The sequence below is a fragment of the Bos grunniens genome, chromosome 3 (genome assembly GCF_055505025.1).
Source record: "Bos grunniens cultivar Pamir isolate PY7600 chromosome 3, Bosgru_T2T1.0, whole genome shotgun sequence".
NCBI classification, from domain to species: Eukaryota; Metazoa; Chordata; class Mammalia; order Artiodactyla; family Bovidae; genus Bos; species Bos grunniens.
Window position 1 is genome coordinate 101,227,647 of NC_141167.1, and position 20,623 is coordinate 101,248,269.

At 39.0% G+C, this 20,623-nt stretch overlaps 1 protein-coding gene across 17 annotated transcripts; it reads left to right on the plus strand.

Moving 5' to 3' along the window:
* The first annotated feature begins 352 nt into the window (after positions 1-352).
* On the plus strand, positions 353-19,000 carry PRPF3 (pre-mRNA processing factor 3). Of its 17 annotated transcripts, XM_086392414.1 has the most exons (19): positions 353-395; positions 1,220-1,263; positions 1,569-1,660; positions 2,029-2,192; positions 2,657-2,847; positions 4,201-4,331; positions 6,278-6,424; positions 7,737-7,820; positions 8,054-8,274; positions 8,934-9,240; positions 9,915-10,081; positions 10,824-10,903; positions 12,730-12,873; positions 13,574-13,673; positions 13,846-13,959; positions 15,025-15,143; positions 15,397-15,480; positions 16,517-16,578; positions 18,639-19,000. In XM_086392414.1, coding segments are annotated over exons 4-19 (2,100 nt in total). In that variant the 5' UTR covers positions 353-395; positions 1,220-1,263; positions 1,569-1,660; positions 2,029-2,190; the 3' UTR covers positions 18,786-19,000. The 17 variants fall into 17 exon arrangements, 9 of the variants coding, with proteins under 9 accessions (XP_086248540.1, XP_086248544.1, XP_086248539.1 ...); XM_086392418.1 differs by lacking the exon at positions 2,029-2,192; XM_086392413.1 differs by lacking the exon at positions 1,220-1,263.
* Positions 19,001-20,623: the final 1,623 nt, after the last annotated feature.

The window sequence follows — 20,623 nt, forward strand, 5'->3', positions numbered from 1 at the left end:
TCTTCCCCACCCAGGGATCGAACCCAAGTCTCCTGCATTGCAGGCAGACGCTTTACCGTCTGAGCTACCAGGGAAACCTGGAAGGGATACTACAGTCAGCCCAATTTATGCTTCACGTAACACTAACGTTGCACACCTTTACCTGGGGAAACCGATGAGGCGAGGAACTAGAAAACGTGTAACTTTAGGACTCCGCTACGCATGCGCTCCCCTCTCTCGGGGAAAGTGGCAACTACGGCTGCGCGAACCGGCGGCCCCACCCTCCCTCGTCACGCGTTGTGGGACCGCGGCGTGGCGGCGGCCGCGGCGGTAGGACGGCAGGCCATAGGGCGGCCAGAGGGTTTCCGGTTCCGGTGTAACGTTCGGGCTCCGTCTCAGGGGCTGAAGTTTGTGAGGTGAGTAGTGGCCCGGGGCCCGGAGAGGGTATCCTGTTGTCCAAGTGATTGGGGTAGGGTTCAGTTCGAGAGAAGGACAGAGGCGGGAAGGTTCAGCGGAAAGGAAGCTGAGAAAAGAACAAGGTTCTGTGGGAGAACGGGTTGGAATGAGGTTGTTGAGAGGGAAAGGGCGGGGGCGGGAAAGGGACGAGCTGAGGGGACTAGCACCGAGATGAGGAGTTGGGGTAGAACAGGTGAGTAGCGGGCTGCTCAGAGAGGCGGAAAAAGCAAAAAAGAAACGAATGGGAGTTTCAGGGATGAAATTCGACTTCAAGCAAAGAACACAGAGAAAGGAAATCCTTCAGAAGATTAAATTGTGTTCCCTGCTCATTCAGAGATCATTCTGCCTTCCTCTCCTTCCACACCAGAAACACACCCCACCCCTACCCCACGCAGTCACTGTTGAACAATTGATTAGTGACAAAGCTCGTTACTGTTTGGAACTTTTATTTTGCCTATTGGCTGTTTAGTTTGCACGTTATCTTACGGAGAAATGGGTTGAAGTTGTGTACATTTGTTAGTATAGTGCTTGGGCACACCTTTCATCTAATAGAGTGATGCCCCATTTGTAACTCTGGATTTTCAAATTGTTTACCCTTTCTAGCCTATGATTCAGTTCCAGTGGAATATAAGTTCTGTTAAGGCAAGAATTCCTGTCTGTCTTTTTCACCGTTGTGTGTATCCTCAGCACTCAGTAGGCTGCCTGAAACTTACTAGGTTTGCAGTAAATATTTTTTGAATGAATTAAGTGCCTTGTAAGAATGACAGTTGTCCTCATTTTGTAGGATGAGTGAACTGAGGCTCAGAGGAATTACTTTTCAGAAGGCTGGTAAATAGTAGAGGTGCATGTGAGCTCTTCACTCTGTGGTGTCTGAATATGCATCTTTTGAGCAATGCACAGTTAACATGTTGAGATTGATAGGCTATCCTGCTATCTCCTGATGGGTAAATAAAGCCACTGCGGATTTATTCATATTACATGTCACCGAGGCACAAAATACGACACCCCTAGTTTCTGACTTTAAGCTACTAGTTTCATATGGTTATACCAAAATTACATACATTGTTTAGCAATAGGTCTTCTGGAGGATAAACCTGCCAACAATTAGAAGTTAATCAAGCTGTACCTTTTAGGGAAAAGATGTCTTAAAACATCTTGAAAAATTGACACCCAAATCGAACCCTGATGTGTGGCACTTCTGGGAGGAGGTTAACTTGGATTTGAGGTCAGTCTAATTTATTGTCTTTTAGACAATATGGAGAAAATTATAGAAATAAAATTTTCTTTCTGCTCATGTAGAGTTTTGAGGTCTCAGTAGGAGATAAGACTGTAAACATGAATAAAGTTCAAGAATTGTACCAATTTGCATTAAATAACAGATTGTTGTAGAGTCTTGTATGATGGTTTCTGTATTAAGCTAAAAAGTAGAAGGATAAAGGTGAAAAGAGTACATCCAAAATGAGGGTGATCTTTTTTTAAATTAATTTTTGTTGGAGTATAGTTGCTTTACAATGTTGTTAGTTTCTACTGTACAACAGAATGAATCATACATATACATATATCCCCTCCCTTTTGGACTTCCTTCCCATTCAGGTCACCACAGTGCATGAGGGTAACCTTTTCTGAACTGAGGGATTACTTATGACAGAGACCCTGTAGAACAAAAGAGAAAAGGATCTGGGTACAGAATTCTCACTGGGATGACAATGAATACAGAGAAATGTGACAGAACAGTCTTGAGGATTAGGAGCTTTAATGTAAGATGTAACCCGGATAAGCCATCTCTTATTTGTCTCCCTTAAAAGAAGCCCTGGGTTAAGGAATGCCTGCCTGGAAGTAGGAAGAATAGAAAAGTTGGCCTGTGAGTGGGCTTTTTCAATCTTGTTTTCATGTTATATGTTTGACAGTCCTTGTTGAATATGATAATCAGAAAAGAAGCTAGAACTCATTTCTCAGACTAGGTTCTTCACGAGGGTTGTTTGTTTATTCCACAGATTTCATTGATTAGCTGATGATATTACTGAGTTAGGGTTAAAAATCAAACAGAATGTAGTTCTTTCTGTTTTGAAGTATAAGTTGAGAGTATTTGGCTTGAAATGAGGTTAGAGGAACTTGCCTAGGATTGAGAATAGCAGTGGGGAAAGTATTCCTGATACACTAATCATTGCCTGGGGTCCTTTTAGTCTTTTCCTGTTCTCTAACTTTACTGATTTCTTTTTAGGTGCAGTATTGAATCCTGTTTTGAGCTATCCTCCTTTTCCCAAAGAATGGCACTATCTAAGAGGGAGCTGGATGAACTGAAACCATGGATAGAAAAGACAGTGAAGAGGGTGCTGGGTTTCTCAGAGCCCACAGTGGTCACAGCAGCACTGAACTGTGTGGGGAAGGGCATGGACAAGAAGAAAGCAGCTGGTATGTGTGATCTTTCTGAATCTTTTGGCTTAACATGTTGGATGACTGCAAATGCTACTTTGAAGTTCCCCAAAATTCTCTATGTTAGGAGCATCTGAAAAAAGGTCAGGCCACATTTTATTTTCTCTTGCATTATAATTGTTGTTGTTCAGTCGCCAAGTTGTATCCGACTCTTCATAACCCCGTGGATTATAGCACACCAGGCTTCCCTGTCCCTCACCATCTCCTGGAGTTTACCCAAGTTCATGTCCATTGCATTGGTGATGCCATCCAACAATCTCATCCTCTGTTGGCATCTTCTCCTTCTGCCTTCAATCTTTCCTAGCATCAGGGTCTTTTCCAGTGAGTCAGCTGTTCGCATCAGGTGGCCAGGGTATTGGAACTTCGGCTTTAGCATGAATCCTAAATAAAATGCTCAGGATTGATTTCCTTTAAGATTGACTAGTTTGATCTCCTTGCTGGCCAAGCGACTTTCAAGAATCTTCTCCAGCACCACAGTTTGAAAGCATCAATTCTTCAATTCTCTGCCTTCTTTATGGTCCAGCTCTCAACAACCGTACATGACTACTGAAAAGATCATAGCCTTGACTATATGGACCTTTGTCAGCAAGGTGATGTCTTTGCTTTTTAACACACTGTCTAGATTTACCATAGCTTTCCTGCCAAGAAGCAAATGTCTTTTAATTTCATGACTGCAGTTACCATCTGCAGTGATTTTAGAGCCCAGAAAGAGGAAATCTGTCACTGCTTCCACCTTTTCCCCTTCTATTTGCTGTGAAGTGATCCGGTTGCCATTCTCTTAGTTTTAATATTTAGTTTTAAAGTGGCTTTTTCACTCTCCATTATAATGGAAATAGCCTAAATAATTAATTTTCCTTTTTTTTTAATACTATTTGTGACATATTTTGAATCTCAGACTGATTTCCTTTGACCGCTGCACTGAGTTACCTAAATTATATTTACTTAGGAAATATGCTAAAGTCAGATGGGTATATTCAGGTCAACATCTAAGCATATAGAAGTCTCTATAAAATACATTTAAAAAGTTGAGGAGGTAGATTTTGTTAATGGTAGTCTCCTCCAGCTTGCAGTTTAGGAAAAGTTACAGTGGTTATTCACCCTAAACTTTGATGCTCAACCTAAACAGGTTGCTCTGGCTCTGCTACTTCCTACTCCAAAAAATTAAAACTGTATTTTTATCTCATGGGGCAAAATCATTCAGTGTAAGAGAATTTATGAGAATCCTACAAAAAACTTAAGAAAGCATTTCCGTCCCTCTTAGGCATAAAATTCCAGTGTTGGTATCTGGATAAAATACCTTTTCAACCTTGCCACCTCTTTTTTTCTTGTCAGACCATCTGAAACCTTTTCTTGATGATTCTACTCTCCGATTTGTGGACAAACTGTTTGAAGCTGTGGAGGAAGGCCGAAGCTCTAGGCATTCCAAGTCCAGCAGTGACCGGAGCAGGAAACGAGAGCTAAAGGTAGGTTACAGTTAACTATCTGATGAGTGTTTTGAATGGTAACAAAGTTGCTGAGCTTACCTGGCTCACACTTTAATATCCATTATTAGAATACCTGATATTTAAGAGAGATACTTAGATATAGAAGTAGAAGGGGTGAACTTGTATTATCACCATCTTATGGTGATGAACTGCCTAAGTTCATGGGTTAAAATGTTCCAAGAAAACGGTTGCTTTGTCCTTTTTCATATACAGTTAGGAGTTTGGGTTCTTATGTTTCCCTAAATCTCCTTTTTAAAAAAATAAATTGATTACTTTAAGATTTTATGCTTGAGGCCTAATAGATTGCTCAGAATGTGACTTTACTGCTCCCTGAGCTATAGACCTCATTGTTCTGCTTTTCAGATATTTCTCTGCAATGACTTGCAGATGGGATACCTAAGAACTCACTTTTTACCATATGTCCTGAGAGCCTGCTCTTTGCTGTATAGCATATTGCAGGTCACCTGGCCCCATGAGTGGAATACTTAAAGGGACCATCATTACTCCCTTACTTTCTTCACTTTTTATCCAGTAGCTGCTGATTGGTCATGGTCTCTTTCAGTATTAACAGTGTCAAGTAGCTGATCAGTCTCTTTTCTTTGTCTGTCTCTTAAAATCTTTTCTGTGACTTCTATCAAACCTTCTAAAGTGCTTTTGATTCCTTGGCTATCCTTTTGCTTTTCCTGAGGCACAAGAGTGAATAAGCTGTGTCTGTTTGGTTCCTGACCAGGCTGTGGAACCAAGAGAAATAGAGATTTGTGTGCTGTTTGTGTTGAGGGTTTTGCAGGGTGATCAGAGGAATGAAAGATAGTCCTTGCCTTAAGGAATTTTCAGTTCAGGGGTTTGGGGATGGGAGGGCTGAACAAAATACAGTCACAAAAATGATAAAATCCAAGTAGCAGTTTTCATGGAAATTTTGAGGTTGACTATAAAGTTTCAGACTTAGTTGAATTTTGTTACACTTAAGGAGAAATTCATAGATTTGTAGAGTGAAGATTATGTTTTTGGTAGGACATGGTACTGTATGAGTGCTGAGGGCCTGCTACAAATAAAGTGACTACATTGGGTGGGATTAATAAAAATGGTTTCTTGAAGGAAATCTAGATAGCCTTGGGAGTTGGGTCCCATTTTGGTCCATTCAGTCCCCATCCCACACAATATATTATGGGAGAGTCCTTTTTCTTGAACTGTAGGAGTTCCAGGAAGCGCTCGCCCCTGGCCGAGGATATGTCCTTGCAAAACACGAGCCCTCCTAGTGAAGAGGGGATGTCACCCAAAGCCTACCACCGGTGTGTACATTTGCTTTTTCCCATTGTCCCTTCCAGTTGGCCACTCTTGGTCCTGTTAAGTTCATCCTGCAAATTAGTCAACATATTTGAGTTCCCATTGTTAGATGAGAACAAAGTGTTATTGGGGAATATTGAAGAAGAGAGAAAACCCCTATCCTGGAAGAGCTTAGACGCTAGCTGGGAGAAAGTACATAGTGACATTGAAAGACTTAACACTTGGCAAGCAAATATCAACAATGTAATTTTACTTAGTATGAACCAAGTTCTTAAGTACTAAAGGGATGTGAAACAACAGTTTGATCAGAGTGGGATGAGATTATTAATGAGGAAAACTTCCTGGAGGAGGTGAGTTTTAGGGAGGGTTTGGATTGGGGGAAAAGTTGAGGGAGATAATTACAAATGTGGGCGGTAAGATTTGCAAAGACCTTGGGATGGGAACATTTATAAGAATATGGGGATGAAATTTGTTTGACTGGAGTAGGAAAATAATGAAGTTGAGATGGGTGAGATGGTCCATTTGGTGGAGGGTATAGAAGACTCTGGGAAAAGCCACAGAATACTGATAAGGACTAGAATTGTTCTTCCCTTCTCCCATGGGCAGGGATACAACTCTTCTTTCACCTTGGGTTCCCTTAGGAAGTGTTTGGTGATGACTCTGAGATCTCCAAGGAATCATCAGGAGTAAAGAAGCGACGGATACCCCGTTTTGAAGAGGTAGAAGAGGAGCCAGAAGTGATCCCTGGGCCTCCCTCAGAGAGTCCTGGCATGCTGACTAAGCTCCAGGTTAGTAGTTAAGAACTGGAAGCGGTGGTTTTGAGAGTTGAAGAAGAAAGAGATGGATTTATTGTATCCTTAATTTAAACTAAATGTTAGCGTTGGGGAAATTTTCTTTTCTGTTTTATGTTTCATCATTTCTTGGTTTAACCAGGAGAGATTCCAGTTGAATGGAGAAGGAAATGGCAACCCACTCCAGTATTCGTGCCAGAATAATCTCATGGACAGAGGATCCTGGCGGGCTACAGTCCATAGGGTCGCAGAGTCAGACATGACTTAGTAACTGAATGACAACAACAGCAGCCCAGTTGAAGGCTATTGAAATAGCATTTTGAGCACCTATTATGTGGCAAGGAAGGTGTGTTACATACATCATTTGCTCAGATACCTACCTCACTGTGTCATTAAGAAAATTATTGAAATAATTAGAACTCAGCATGATGGCAGAGAAGAATTTCCAAATAATATAATGCAGAAAGCTTAATCCACTTAAATAATTTCAGATTGACTTGGTTTTTTTTTTTAATAGAAATTATCTATGTATTTAAAATGGGCATTGTTTAAAAATTCTGATACCATATAAATAGTAAATATTTTCAGAGTATACTTTTTGTACTTCTTGAATTTTAAACTATGTAAATATGTCACTATTTAAGAAATTGTTAAAAGTAAATTAAAAAAAATAACCTTGAAGCACCTTGACAGCAGACTCTTTTGGAAAATTCAAAAAGAGTTACTGGATCATGTTCTCAAAGCTTATTTTTCTGAATTTCCTTAGGACAGAGGAAGGGATTGATGGAGACTAGGAAGCAAGTCTACATTGTGGACTCTGGTTACCCAAACTAGGAACTCAAAGACCAGTAGTGTTGTTTTTTTTTTTAATATAATAATGTTATGGATTCTATTTTGCATTATTTAAATGTTCACAGTTGCCCTGTAAGGTAGGTACTGTTTTTACTCCTTTTAGACACTTGGAGATTTAAGAATTAAATACAATGTTCAAGGTCACACAGGCATTAAATGGCAGAGTTAAGATTCAAACTAAGGTTTCCCTGACTCCAGAGTCTTACTCATCAAGCTGTGTTACTACTTAACATGCCAGTCCTGCCTTGGGAAGATAGGTTGAAAAATTCCAGTGATCAACTGTGTAAGCTTATCTTCACTAAATTTGCTAGCCTATGGTACAGGCAGAATATGATGGGATCATTCAAAAAATACTAGTTTCTCTAGACCTAAAAGCCCTTTGAGTTGAGGAACCTGTATGGGAGAAATAAAAAAGAGCTGTTAACTGTTTTTCAACTTTTTACCCCACTGAGAGCAGATCAAACAGATGATGGAGGCAGCAACACGGCAAATTGAGGAGAGGAAAAAGCAACTGAGCTTCATTAGCCCTCCTACACCTCAGGTATTGTAACCTCTTTTCAGGTTTCTCCAAAAAGAAGACTGTTAAACACAGAATTTCTTGCCACGTACTCAAATGAGAGTCCAGAAAATGACTGCATGTTCCACCCTCAATTTACCACAGTCCACCGCTCCGTGTGTGTGTGTGTGTGTGTGTGTGTGTGTGTGTAAAAGAGAGAGATCTGTTTGCCTATGTTAATTTTTTCTGATTCTGATTTCTTTTTCTCTATCTCACAGCCAAAGACTCCTTCATCCTCCCAACCAGAGCGACTTCCAATTGGCAACACTATTCAGCCCTCCCAGGCCGCCACTTTCATGAATGATGCCATTGAGAAGGCAAGGAAAGCAGCTGAACTACAAGCCCGCATCCAAGCCCAGCTGGCACTGAAGCCAGGGCTCATCGGCAATGCCAACATGGTGGGCCTGGCCAATCTCCATGCTATGGGCATTGCTCCCCCGTGAGTATCTATTTCATGGAATTCGTTTTTTCTGAAGCTTGAGAAGCAATAAATACCTTTGAGTGTTACTTATCCTTTTCTTCCAAGGAACTTAAATCATTTCTTGGTTTCATATTTCTTAACATATGTTCAGTAAATACCAATTGAATTTATTCTCTTGGTTTTTTTGTTGCAGAGTTTAATTATCTTCTTTTTATGAATGGTAGAACTAAAATTAAGATTATTCCTCCAGTATTAGAGCTAAGAACAGGATCAGGTCTCCTGGTTCCTAACTCAAGAGCTATTTCCATTAAACCATATTGAGTGAGACCAGATCTGAGAGTTCTCTGCAACTGGGTAAAGGTGATAGGCTTTATTTTTAGTATCTCAATTGGTTTGCCATTCCCTGACTCAAGAATTCAGGAGTAAAGAATGATAGGATTCCAACTTCTTGCCATTGTAATTTGTAAGTTCATTTCATCTGATTATACTCCATACTCAACTGTCCATCTTCATATATTCAGTCAAGATGTTATTACTCATTGATGGGTTTATATTCCTTAGAATTTTGTACCCTAATTGTGTCTGGTGGGTTTTGATTTGTTTGTATTTTTTGTCTATTTGTTTGCCTGCCTTATTGTTTTATATGGGATTTATTCCTCTTTTGGGCTATTTTTCAGGAAGGTGGAGTTAAAAGATCAAACTAAACCTACACCATTGATTCTTGATGAACAAGGTCGAACTGTAGATGCAACAGGCAAGGAAATTGAGCTGACACACAGAATGCCTACTCTGAAGGCCAATATTCGGGCTGTGAAGAGGGAACAATTCAAGCAACAGCTAAAAGAAAAGCCATCAGAAGACATGGAATCTAATACCTTTTTTGATCCACGAGTCTCAATTGCCCCTTCCCAGCGCCAGAGACGCACTTTTAAATTCCATGACAAGGGCAAATTTGAAAAGATTGCCCAACGGTTACGGACAAAGGTATCTGGCTTAGAATAAAATCTAGAAATTTGAAGAAGTTAGGAAGGTGACAAAGGAAACTGAATATAATCCTGAAATACTGTCAACTTAATTCTCTATGTTTTTGGCAATTAAATAAATAAGTAGTAAAGCAATGAGTAATTTTTAAAATACTGTATTTATTCCTGGAATACTTGATTTTTAGTGATTTGTTTTCTCAGTTACTTACATTCTACTTAGGTAGAAAGGAAATTGAATTTGAAAATTCTGTACATACAACGATCAGTGGAGGGAACTGTTCAGAAACCTCAGGACATCTGAGGAAAGCTAGCCTGCTGTTAAAATTTGCTGCAGACAATCCACATTCCTGGATAGTTTAATTGACCATATATTCAATGACTTTTACCTTCTTGTTTTCATCCTCTCAGAAGTTTTCCATAAAATTCCATTTCTGCATATTTGCTGCAGGCACACACTGGGATAGAGGGGTGATGATGAGAGCCAAATATATGGAAATCAACCAAGTAATGAATAAAGTAAAGCAGAACAGCTCTTTTTTCTTAGCTTTCAGAAAATCTGAATTTGTTGTGTTAGATGTAAAGAGTTCAACAAGGGAATGTTTTAAGATTTGGGATTCTACTACTTCCTTGTTTTCTTTGATTCCCGTTTATCTTCTTGTCTTACCTTGTCTTTAGGCTCAACTAGAGAAGCTGCAGGCAGAGATCTCACAGGCTGCTCGAAAAACAGGAATTCATACTTCAACTAGACTGGCCCTCATTGCTCCTAAGAAGGAATTGAAAGAAGGCGACATCCCTGAAATTGAGTGGTGGGACTCTTACATCATCCCCAATGGCTTTGACCTGTGAGTTTGTTGGTAAATACCTTTTAATAAGGCTAGAGTTTTAATGGGAAAGATGGTACTCATGCATTAAGTAAAAATTTTAAATCTAAGGCAAATAGATAACCATATACAAGCTCCATAAAGAATATGTTCTATGGGTTGCTTTTAGTTTTTTGGGTCAATAAATGTAGGAGGATTGGACACAAATATTTTCTGCTTGCTTTGTTATACATTGTTAGTGTTTTAGCATATTTGTTTTCTTAATTACCTTCTTTTGCTACTTAGATGTTTACATTTCTTAAAGATCCAGTCCTAGAATAGAGAAAGGATTCTTAGTTGATGAGGGAGAGAATGATAAAGTATATAAGAAACATTCAGAGACCTTTAATCATATCTGCTCCATTATTCTGAACATGACTTAAGGAGACTGTGTCTCAGCCTTTCCTTATGCCTCCTTTGTCAACCACTGTCCCAGAGAATTATTGTTACTAATGACAGAATATGGTATCTGTTAAGTGTGTTAGGGTAGAAAAAAAAGGTTGAGAATGACTGGTGTAGAGAGTGCATCCAACTTTAGTGGGACCATTTTCTTATCTTGAAAATTACATGTAATCTAATTGCATATATAGATATGCAAATACTTTTAATAAGTACTAGAATGCACTATGGCGAGTGGATTTTTTTATTGTGTTTCTGAGATTGCCTCTCTCTTGGAATCGTCTCTACCCACATATCCTGTTTTCCCTTCTTCCTCCAATTTTAGTACAGAGGAAAATCCCAAGAGAGAAGATTATTTTGGAATCACAAATCTTGTTGAACATCCAGCCCAGCTCAACCCTCCAGGTAATGTAGAGATTACTCAGTCAAAGCTCTAGACAAGTATTAGCCCATAAGAATTTATGTGATAATGGATATAATCTCTGTCTGGGCTGTCTGTACTATAGCTGCTATTCACACATGACTACTGAGAACTTGAAAACTGAGTTGCACTAATATAGCTGAGGGACTGATTTTTTTAAATTTTTTTCAATTTTAATTTAAATGTAAATAGTACATGTGGCTAGTGGCTACAGTGTTGGAGAGTGCAGCTATTATAGAGCGTTGAGGTCTAAACTAGAGATGGCCTCACTGATGTATATCTGTATTTCAAATTGGGCTTTTGCAATAGTGTTGACTCTCAACTCTAGTCTAGCACACCACCACTAAACCCCTGCCATCTTCAGTCTGCCTTGTCTTCAGCCTTTCTGTTTATCTGTTTTGTAGCGAAAATCTGTTGGCTTAGTCAGAAGAGATAGGTTTTAGTTGTACCTGAAACCCCTGGATAAATCACTTACAATACAGAATTTTCTCATATGTACAGATAACACTAACTGACATTCCTTTTTCAAGTGATAACAGAAGATGCTAACACTTTGATCAGATTTGAGATGAACAGAGAAGGTTAGTTTTTACTCAGTAAATTTGTTTATCAGGATCTCTAATAAATTCAGAAAAATAGATTCAGACTTTGAGATAATAAAAATAATAATAACCACTGAATTGTACTTAATCAGAATCTATTTAGTTGTCTTCAGTGTGAATCATTAGAAGAATGTAGGGGGTTTTGTTTGTTTTAATATATTGACTTGGGAGCCCAGAGGATTTTTCCCAATCCCTGTAACTCTTAAATTAGAAATTTCATCATCTTGGCCAGTGGTTTTCAAGTTGGATTCCGTAGACACCTTGAGGTTTAGTAGGTAGGATCCAGATGGGATTCTGGATACCCTCTGCATACCCCAAATCCTCACACAGAGCAGTCAGAGCAGCTCTAATCTTTTTTCCGATATCTGCCACATTTCAGTTTATCAAATTCAGTTGCTTAAAGAAAAACAAGTTAGAACATGACTCATGAAAGATAAGAATACTTTTTACTCCTTTTTTTTTTTTTTTTTTTAGTATTTATTTATTTGTTCGGCTGCACCAGGTCTTAGTTGCGGCATGCAAACTCTTAGTTGAACCATGTGAGATCTAGTTTCCTGACCAGGGATTGAACCCAGACTCCCTGAATTGGGAGCACAGAGTCCTAGCCACTGTACTACCAGGGGAGTTCCAAGAATACTTAATAAAAACATAACTGTAATACTACTATGATGACCTAAAAATAACTAAAAACAAGCTAAAGGTCCTTTTTTAAAAAAAATTTTTATTGGGACATAGTTGATTTACAGTGTTATATTAGTTTCAGGTGTACAGCTCAGTATATCATTTATACATAAACCCACTCTTTTTTAGATTCTTTTCTCATATAGGCCATTGTAGAGTATTGAGTAGAGTTCCCTGTGCTATGTAGTAGATCCTTATTAGTTACTTTATATATATATAGTAATGGGTATATGTCAATCCCAGTCCTCTAATTTATCCCTCTCCCTCTAGCCCCTGGTAGCCTTAAGTTTGTTTTCAGCGGCTGTAACTATTTCTGTTTTATTAAAAGATAAGTTCATTTGTAGTTTTTTTAGGTTCCACATATAAGCATTATATATTTGTCTTTATCTGTCTGACTTATATCACTCAGTCTGACAATCTTTAGGTCCATCTGTGTTGCTGTAAAGTTCTTTTTAATGTGATTGATATTCACCCATATCCCTGTAATATGCTAATTGCTTTGGTATATTCATTTCTCTGCCTGACAGTTGACAATGACACACCAGTTACTCTGGGAGTATATCTGACCAAGAAGGAACAGAAGAAACTTCGAAGGCAAACGAGGAGGGAAGCACAGAAGGAGCTACAGGAGAAAGTCAGGCTGGGCCTGATGCCTCCTCCAGAACCCAAAGGTACAGATCTTAGAGGCAGGGAAGAAAGGGTGGAAAGTTTTTCTTCCTGTCATTATAGAGGATCTTTAGTATTTCTCTATATTTGAATGCTTTTTGTTTCTCAGAATCATTCATTGGTTTTTCCTTTCCCAAATTTTCTACTGTCTTTCTTTATTAAATCAGGTCAACATAGTCATTGTAGAGGTCATTTAAGCCTGTTTCTTAAGTAATATTGACCATATAACATTCTTACCTTCCTGGAAGAATAATAGTCTTGAAGTTTATGGAGATAGTAGTTGGAGTATTTGCACAGAGTTGTGGTATACATAATTCTTAAATGTTTAAAAAATGAAAATGCAGTTTAAAAAACCTCACTCCTATAGTTTCCAGGATCAGTTAGTAGTATTTTGAGTGAGCACTGTTATGTATAGGATCTTTCACTAAATGCTGCAGTGAAAGTGAAAAATGCCAACAAAATTAAGTTCGTTTTCTTTCACGAATTTTCAAGCAGTGTGAATAAATGTATACCAGTTACTGAGATTAATTGACCTCCTGCAAATGCTGAATTAATTGGGCTTTCAAGGTAGAAGTATTTGGAGGAAGTGAGTTTTGAGCAGATTTGAAATAGGTGAACAATATGAATTAGTAGGAAGAGATTGCCAGATTACCCTAGCTGGAGTGGTGACTTAGGAGATTGATCTCTATCATCTCTTCACTGCAGTGAGAATTTCAAATTTGATGCGAGTATTAGGAACAGAAGCTGTTCAAGACCCCACGAAGGTAGAAGCCCATGTCAGAGCTCAGATGGCAAAAAGACAGAAGTAAGTGCCATGGGATTGGGTGGAAACCCAGGGCAAGTACCTTTCCCGAACTCTTCTGGGGGATCCATATTTGGAGGGAGGGGAGAGTTCTCCGTTGCTCTCTCTTTCCCTCAGCCCTGCTTCTGATCTGCAATGCCTTTCTCACTTGTGGATGTCCTTCCTGTCACGACAGAGCGCATGAAGAGGCCAATGCTGCCCGAAAACTTACAGCAGAACAGAGAAAGGTCAAGAAAATTAAAAAGCTTAAAGAAGACATTTCACAGGGGGTACACATATCTGTATATAGGTAGGTGTCCAGACTGGGCCAGTGTTTCCCTTAGAAATACCAAAACATTTTCCAAGTGCTCAAGGCAGAATCACTGGTATAAAGCATACCTAACATCAGCTCTACTCTCTTTAATGATCCTGGTATACATCAAGAGCTAGTAGATCTTTTACAGCGATGAAGGTTAGAAACTTACTCTTCTGTCTCTGAGGTCTTAGTGAACTAATGTTAGTTCTGAAGAATGAATGTGAATATGCTTGTTCAGGTCAAGATGTGAACTAAGGCTCATTCATTCTTTATGAAGCATAAAATACTGTTTTTGTAGGAAACATTAAAAGTTTTTTTCCTCAGTTAACTGTATCCTTATCCTAGTGTATTGCAGTAATCCTTTTATTTCCACTCCAGAATGGACTTTATGTGTTGTAATTATTTTCTACCGTTTGTGTTGATTTAATGTTTTCATTTTACTCTTTTATGTCAAGTATATATATGTCTTTTATTTAGATGTGCTCATGTTTAGTAACTAGTTCTTTATTATAGAAACGGTACATTATTATAAAAGTAGTGAATGCTTACTAAGATAAAAAACATTCTAGCAATACAGAAGGACACTTACTGAAAAAGTCCCCTTCCTATTCTCTGATCCTCAGGACCACTCACTATGGGTAATTGTCTCTAACAGCTTTTCATGTATTCTTGTAGAAATTTTCATGCATAGTATTGTGACTACTTTACATTATAAGCATCTAGAGGGCAAAGAATTTGTTGATCTTTATATTGTCAAGAATAACCAAGCATATAAATATTTGTGGATGATGGTTAATAGCTCTCCTTTGTTCTTAGAGTAAATTTTGATTACCTGCTACTTGTTGTAAAGTGTACTGTGTTAGACTTTGAAGAAGTTTAAGGCAGTAGAAGCACTTGTAGATTCATCAGTTCTACCTTTCAAGCATTAGTATATTTGCCTACTCCAAATGCCTTTGTTTTTAGAAAGAAAACTATTTTGGACCCATCTTTATTTGCCATTCCATTCAGTCAGCTACTGATGCTAAAATGAAGCCCATAACTAAACTTTCCCTTCTCCAGAGTTCGAAATTTGAGCAACCCAGCCAAGAAGTTCAAGATTGAGGCCAATGCTGGGCAGCTGTACCTGACAGGGGTGGTGGTACTGCACAAGGATGTCAACGTGGTAGTAGTGGAAGGGGGTGAGTCTGAAACACGCGAGGCGCCTAGGCCTTGAGTGACTAGCCTGGTGGGAGAATTGAGCAAAAGAGTCATGCCTGTGTTCAATATCTTGGGCCTCTGTTTCTTTATTTATTGAAGTAGAAGAACCTAGGATGTGGTTCCTGGGATTGCTTCAACTACCATATTAATGTCTGAGCGTTGAGTGAGCTCAGAGGTTCCTTCTACCCCATGGTCTTCCACAACTCTGGCAAAATTCTTCTTCTCTGTTTCTAGGCCCCAAGGCCCAGAAGAAATTTAAGCGTCTCATGCTGCATCGGATAAAGTGGGATGAACAGACATCTAACACAAAGGGAGATGGTGAATGGGGGTTAGAGGGGATTAAGTGGGAGGTGGGTGGGATGGTACTCGGTCCATTCATCTATTCCCTCTCTCTCACACTCTTGCAAATACTAGATAATGTTCAAGAATCTTAGAAAAACCCTTTTGGACTTTAAATATGCTAGACATTCATAAAGTATTTACTGTATGAATATTAGCTATTCTCCTGCCTGTCCTGTAAGGCCTTTCTACTTGCTGGTTTCTCTGTTAGCCCAGAATTTGGATACCGACTACATGAGTACATTTAGTTTGTGAATTTTCAGCAAGCTGCACGCTCATATGTGCATTGTCTATATTGTATAGTTTTTTGATAAAAAGCTTTTTAAAGGATTGAAGGCAAAAAAAATTTTTTAGACCAAAAAAAGTTCTGCTTCATTCAGAAAAATACACTTTTCTTTTGCCCAAGTTTATCTTGTATGTATTTATTTGACATCCTCCTGGCCATCATTCTTCCATCAATATTTATCCTTGCCTTCTTTGAAGACCTAGGTTAGCATTTACCATGTACAGAGAACCTTATTTTTCATAATTTTGGCCTTCTTATACTTTTTGTTCTTCCTCATTGTATTTTTGTACTTTAAGTACAGTTTTTATGATAATTGACTTGTATTTTGTTTTGCAAGTGTTCTAAGATATTTTCATTCCATATATCTGCCCTTCTTCATTAGACTAAAAACTCCTTGAGAATGGGCTCTATTGTTTTGGCATCTAAAGTGCTTAGGACAAGTTTTTATTGTTCTTTATCTCCTTATTCCCAGTACCTGGCACAGCTCTTGACACAGAGTTGGTACTCAATCCATATTTGTTGAATTAATTAATGTCCCTGCCAGATAGGAGATATCAGTCTAATTGGGGGGAAATAAAGAGTAACAGAAGATATTTGATCCCAATACATGAGGAAAAAATGGTAATATTTAAAAGAATTTGGGTAGGCTTGAATACTGTTTGTTTGAAACCTGAATCTTGGTGTCTAGTCTAAGTCTAGAGCAAGATTTAGCTATATTGTCTTTTCCAGATGATGAGGAATCTGATGAGGAAGCTGTCAAGAAAACCAACAAATGTGTACTAGTCTGGGAGGTAGGTGATCCTCTGTTAAACAGTGAGGCAAAACTTTAGCTAATTCCTGACTGTTTATACATAATAACTAATCCCTTAAGTACTTTGTGTTTCTTTTTGGAATTCATTGTTAAGTATTTGGCAGCAAATCCTTCCTGATTATATTTTAGTTAAACTGATGGGTGTATAGTTTATGCCATCTGGGGAAAACTATGGAAAACTGGTGGCAAGAATAAAAATTCTCTGTTTATTTATTTCAGTCATGGATATGACACTTAGAAAGAGGGGAATGAATTGTAGGATTTTTCTTTGGATATAGTGAGAGAAGTACTAGACTTAGGAGTATAAAGTTGCGGACTTCCCTGGTGGTCCAGTGTTAAGATGCTACACTCCCAATGCAGGAGGCATGGGTTTGATCCCTGGCTGGGTAACTAAGATCATGCATGGCATCGCCAAAAAAATATATATATATAAAGTTGACTAAGTTGGCAGTATCACTTACTAGCTGTGCAACTGGGCAACGAAGTAACACTTAATATAAAATACTGTTGCTTTGTCTATAAAATATGGATATTATTTTCCCTTGCTATTTTTTTTTTTGGTGGAAAACCTAATTATTATGTAATGATGCTTCGTAAAATGTGACTAAATCACTGTTTAAATGGAACATTTTTATGGTTGTACAATTCTTTCATCCCTAAAATTTTCCTAGTGAACCACTATTAGTTCTGAAGAATGAATAAATGAGTGCATATGCTTGTTCAGGCCAAGTTGTGAACTAAGGGCTCATTCACCCTTTGTGGAGTGTAAAATATTATCCTGTTTCTCCAGAAAGCATTAAAAGTTTATTTCCTCAGTAACTGTATTCTTAATTTGATATACTGCAGTAATCCTTTATATTACCACTTTAAAATACCTTTTATACATTGTAAGTATTTTCTACCTTTGTGTTAATTTTTTCATTTTATTCTTTTAGGTTGAATACATGAGTATCTTCTAGTTTTAAAATGTGCTCATGTTTAGGAACCAGTTCTTTATTATAAAAGTAGTACTTTGGGAATTCCTGGTGGTCCAGTGATTAAGACTCCATACTTCTGCAGGGGTCATGGGTTCAGTCCCTGGTTAGGGAACTAAGATCCTGCATGCCCCAAAGTGTGGCCAAAAAGAGTAGTATTTTAATTCAAAAGTAGTGAATGCTCATTAGAATACATTCTAACCACACAGAGCCTGACTGAAATAGTCCTTTCCAGCCCCCTGATTCCTTAAGACCACTCTATAGGTAATTGCTACTGATTGCTTTTCATGTGTCCTTCTGTCTTATCCCAGATCCCTCCAATTTATGCATACTAATTAGGTGATAATAACCATTATAACTGTTTCTGTGTCTCATAAGTCCCCACTTGCATATTTAATATTCCAGCCCCATCATCTCTTTAAAATTCTCTTCATTTACCTCTGAGAGTCCTCAGGAATTGTCTCTCAGATTCAGAAACAAGCCAAGTTCTGCTCTTGCCTCCTTTTTGGAATCTGGTCCCTGAAAAGCCTCTTGAGGTTGCATTTGTGACTGACATTGCAGCCTTTGGTGAGAACACGATTCTACCACGTACTGTATCTTTCTGTTGTAGTTGTCTGCAAGAACCCCCCCTCACTCCCATTCCTCTCTCCCCTTCACCCTTGTATTGTTCTTTGTCACTGGGCCCCAAACCCTCCTGCTCGTATGAAAATCTCACTAAGTCTTGTGAAAAGAGTCCTTTTAGCCTCTAACTCCTTTCTCCTTAAAGGTCCTAGAGGCCTGGTGGGAAACAAGTTCATCCCATCTCCCATAGTCCTTCCTGACGTACTCTTCCATCCAGGCACCAGAGCACAGAAATCCTGTATTCAATTAAAAAAACAAACCCACAGAAAGTCATGAGAACTCAGCAGATACCCAGGGGGGTAGAGGTTAGAATTGTTTTTACCATAAAATCACTTTCAGCTAGGCACTTTGCTACACAGTGTTACCAGGTTTTATAAAGGACTATTATATCTGATTTAAATTAGAAATTGCAGTGTTTCTATTACATGTTTTGTCTCTTTCCCAGGGTACAGCCAAAGACCGGAGCTTTGGGGAGATGAAGTTCAAACAGTGCCCTACAGAGAACATGGCTCGGGAGCATTTCAAAAAGCATGGGGCTGAGCACTACTGGGACCTTGCGCTGAGTGAATCTGTGCTGGAGTCCACCGACTGAGACTACTGCAAGCCCTTCCTCTCCCCTCTTACCTTTGTCTCTTCAGTCCTCTCCCTTATTCTACTTCCACACCCAGCCCCACTTGTGTGTGTAATCTCAGAACGGTGCCAGGCTGACATCTGGACAGAGGGAGAACTCCTTGCTCCCTTCCCTAGTCAGCCTGGTGCTGCCCTTTATTCCTCTTATGTGAATATGATTAAAGAGTTATTTTTAAAGTCAGTATGATATTTTTCACACACTCATAGGTATCAGAGTTTGGGTCTTCAGGTGATCTTTCCTCCAGACTTCTAGCAACTGCTATGGAAAAAGAAAATTTTGTCATTGATATTTATGTATATATAAATGAATGAATGAATGGATGGATGATTGGATAATGGAAACTTCTGACCTCATCTTGGAGCAAAAGCGATCAATACCATTTTCCTGGAACAGAGTGAAGAAGGAAGAGGTGGATAGAGGAGAGGGAATGTCTATCTCTTAACCTTCAGTGGTTAGTCACAAGGTTGACAGATTACTTCTGGTCTTGGCCGAATAACATTAACAGGAAATCCCTTCCTCACACGGGTGAATATATGAGAATGTGTGTTGTGAGTGAAATGGACACAGAGGGAGAGTCCAAGGATGATGTTATAGGTCAGTTTGTAAAATCAAATAGGATTTGAGAATTTAGCCTATTTCTTCTCTTTACTAATTAAAAAAAAAGCAATCCTTTTCTAAAAGACAGTGTGTAGTTTCTTTTTTTACCCCCCTAAGAATCTGACAAGATGCAGTTCTGTTAAGCACTTAATGTTTTTGGTTTGTTTTTAGGAGTATTTGGGTCAGAATAAGTGTCCAAAGAAGTCCAAATTCTTACCGTAAATATCCTATTTCATGTTGCCTGTTGAGGACATACTGAGAATGGATTGTACACAGGAGCCATTAGAGCTCCTTCCTGCTAACTGAAGTTTACTAGGCAATAGTATCAGAGAATGCTTGACCAGAAGTTAAAACAGTCTATGATATCAAATTAACCCTTTTAAAAAAGGTTATGTGGGGACTGCTCTGGCAGTCCAGTAGTTAAGAGTCTGTGCTCCCAATGTAAAGGACAATGTGGGTTTGATCCTTGGTCAGGGAACTAAGATCCCACATGCCCTGCATCACAGCAAAAAATAAAAAGTTTTAAAAAGTAACATGTTTTAGGTCCTAGTTGGAGTTTAAGGCAGTATTCAGTTCAGTTCTGTTCAGTCGCTCAGTCGTGTCCGACTCTGCGACCCCGTGAATCACAGCACGCCAGGCCTCCCTGTCCATCACCAGCTCCCGGAGTTCACCCAGACTCACGTCCATCGAGTCAGTGATGCCATCCAGCCATCTCCTCCTCTGTCGTCCCCTTCTCCTCCTGCCCCCAATCCCTCCCAGCATCAGGGTCTTTTCCAATGAGTCAGCTCTTCGCATGAGGTGGCCAAAGTACTGGAGTTTCAGCTTTAGCATCATTCCTTCCAAAGAAATCCCAGGGCTGATCTTCAGAATGGACTGGTTGGATCTCCTTGCAGTCCAAGGGACTCTCAAGAGTCTTCTCCAACACCACAGTTCAAAAGCATCAATTCTTCGGCGCTCATCCTTCTTCACAGTCCAACTCTCACATCCATACATGACCACAGGAAAAACCATAGCCTTGACTAGACGAACCTTTGCTGGCAAGGTAATGTGTCTGCTTTTGAATATGCTGTCTAGGTTGGTCATAACTTTCCTTCCAAGGAGTAAGTGTCTTTTAATTTCATGGCTGCAGTCACCATCTGCAGTGATTTTCGAGCCCCCAAAAATAAAGTCTGACACTGTTTCCACTGTTTCCCCATCTATTT

Excerpts from the sequence above, each read along its gene's own strand:
- PRPF3 (XM_086392414.1), top strand. Across the intron at positions 8,275-8,933 it reads GCTATGGGCATTGCTCCCCC|GAAGGTGGAGTTAAAAGATC; the intron begins GTGAGTATCTAT and ends GCTATTTTTCAG. Across the intron at positions 13,674-13,845 it reads CAGATGGCAAAAAGACAGAA|AGCGCATGAAGAGGCCAATG; the intron begins GTAAGTGCCATG and ends CTGTCACGACAG.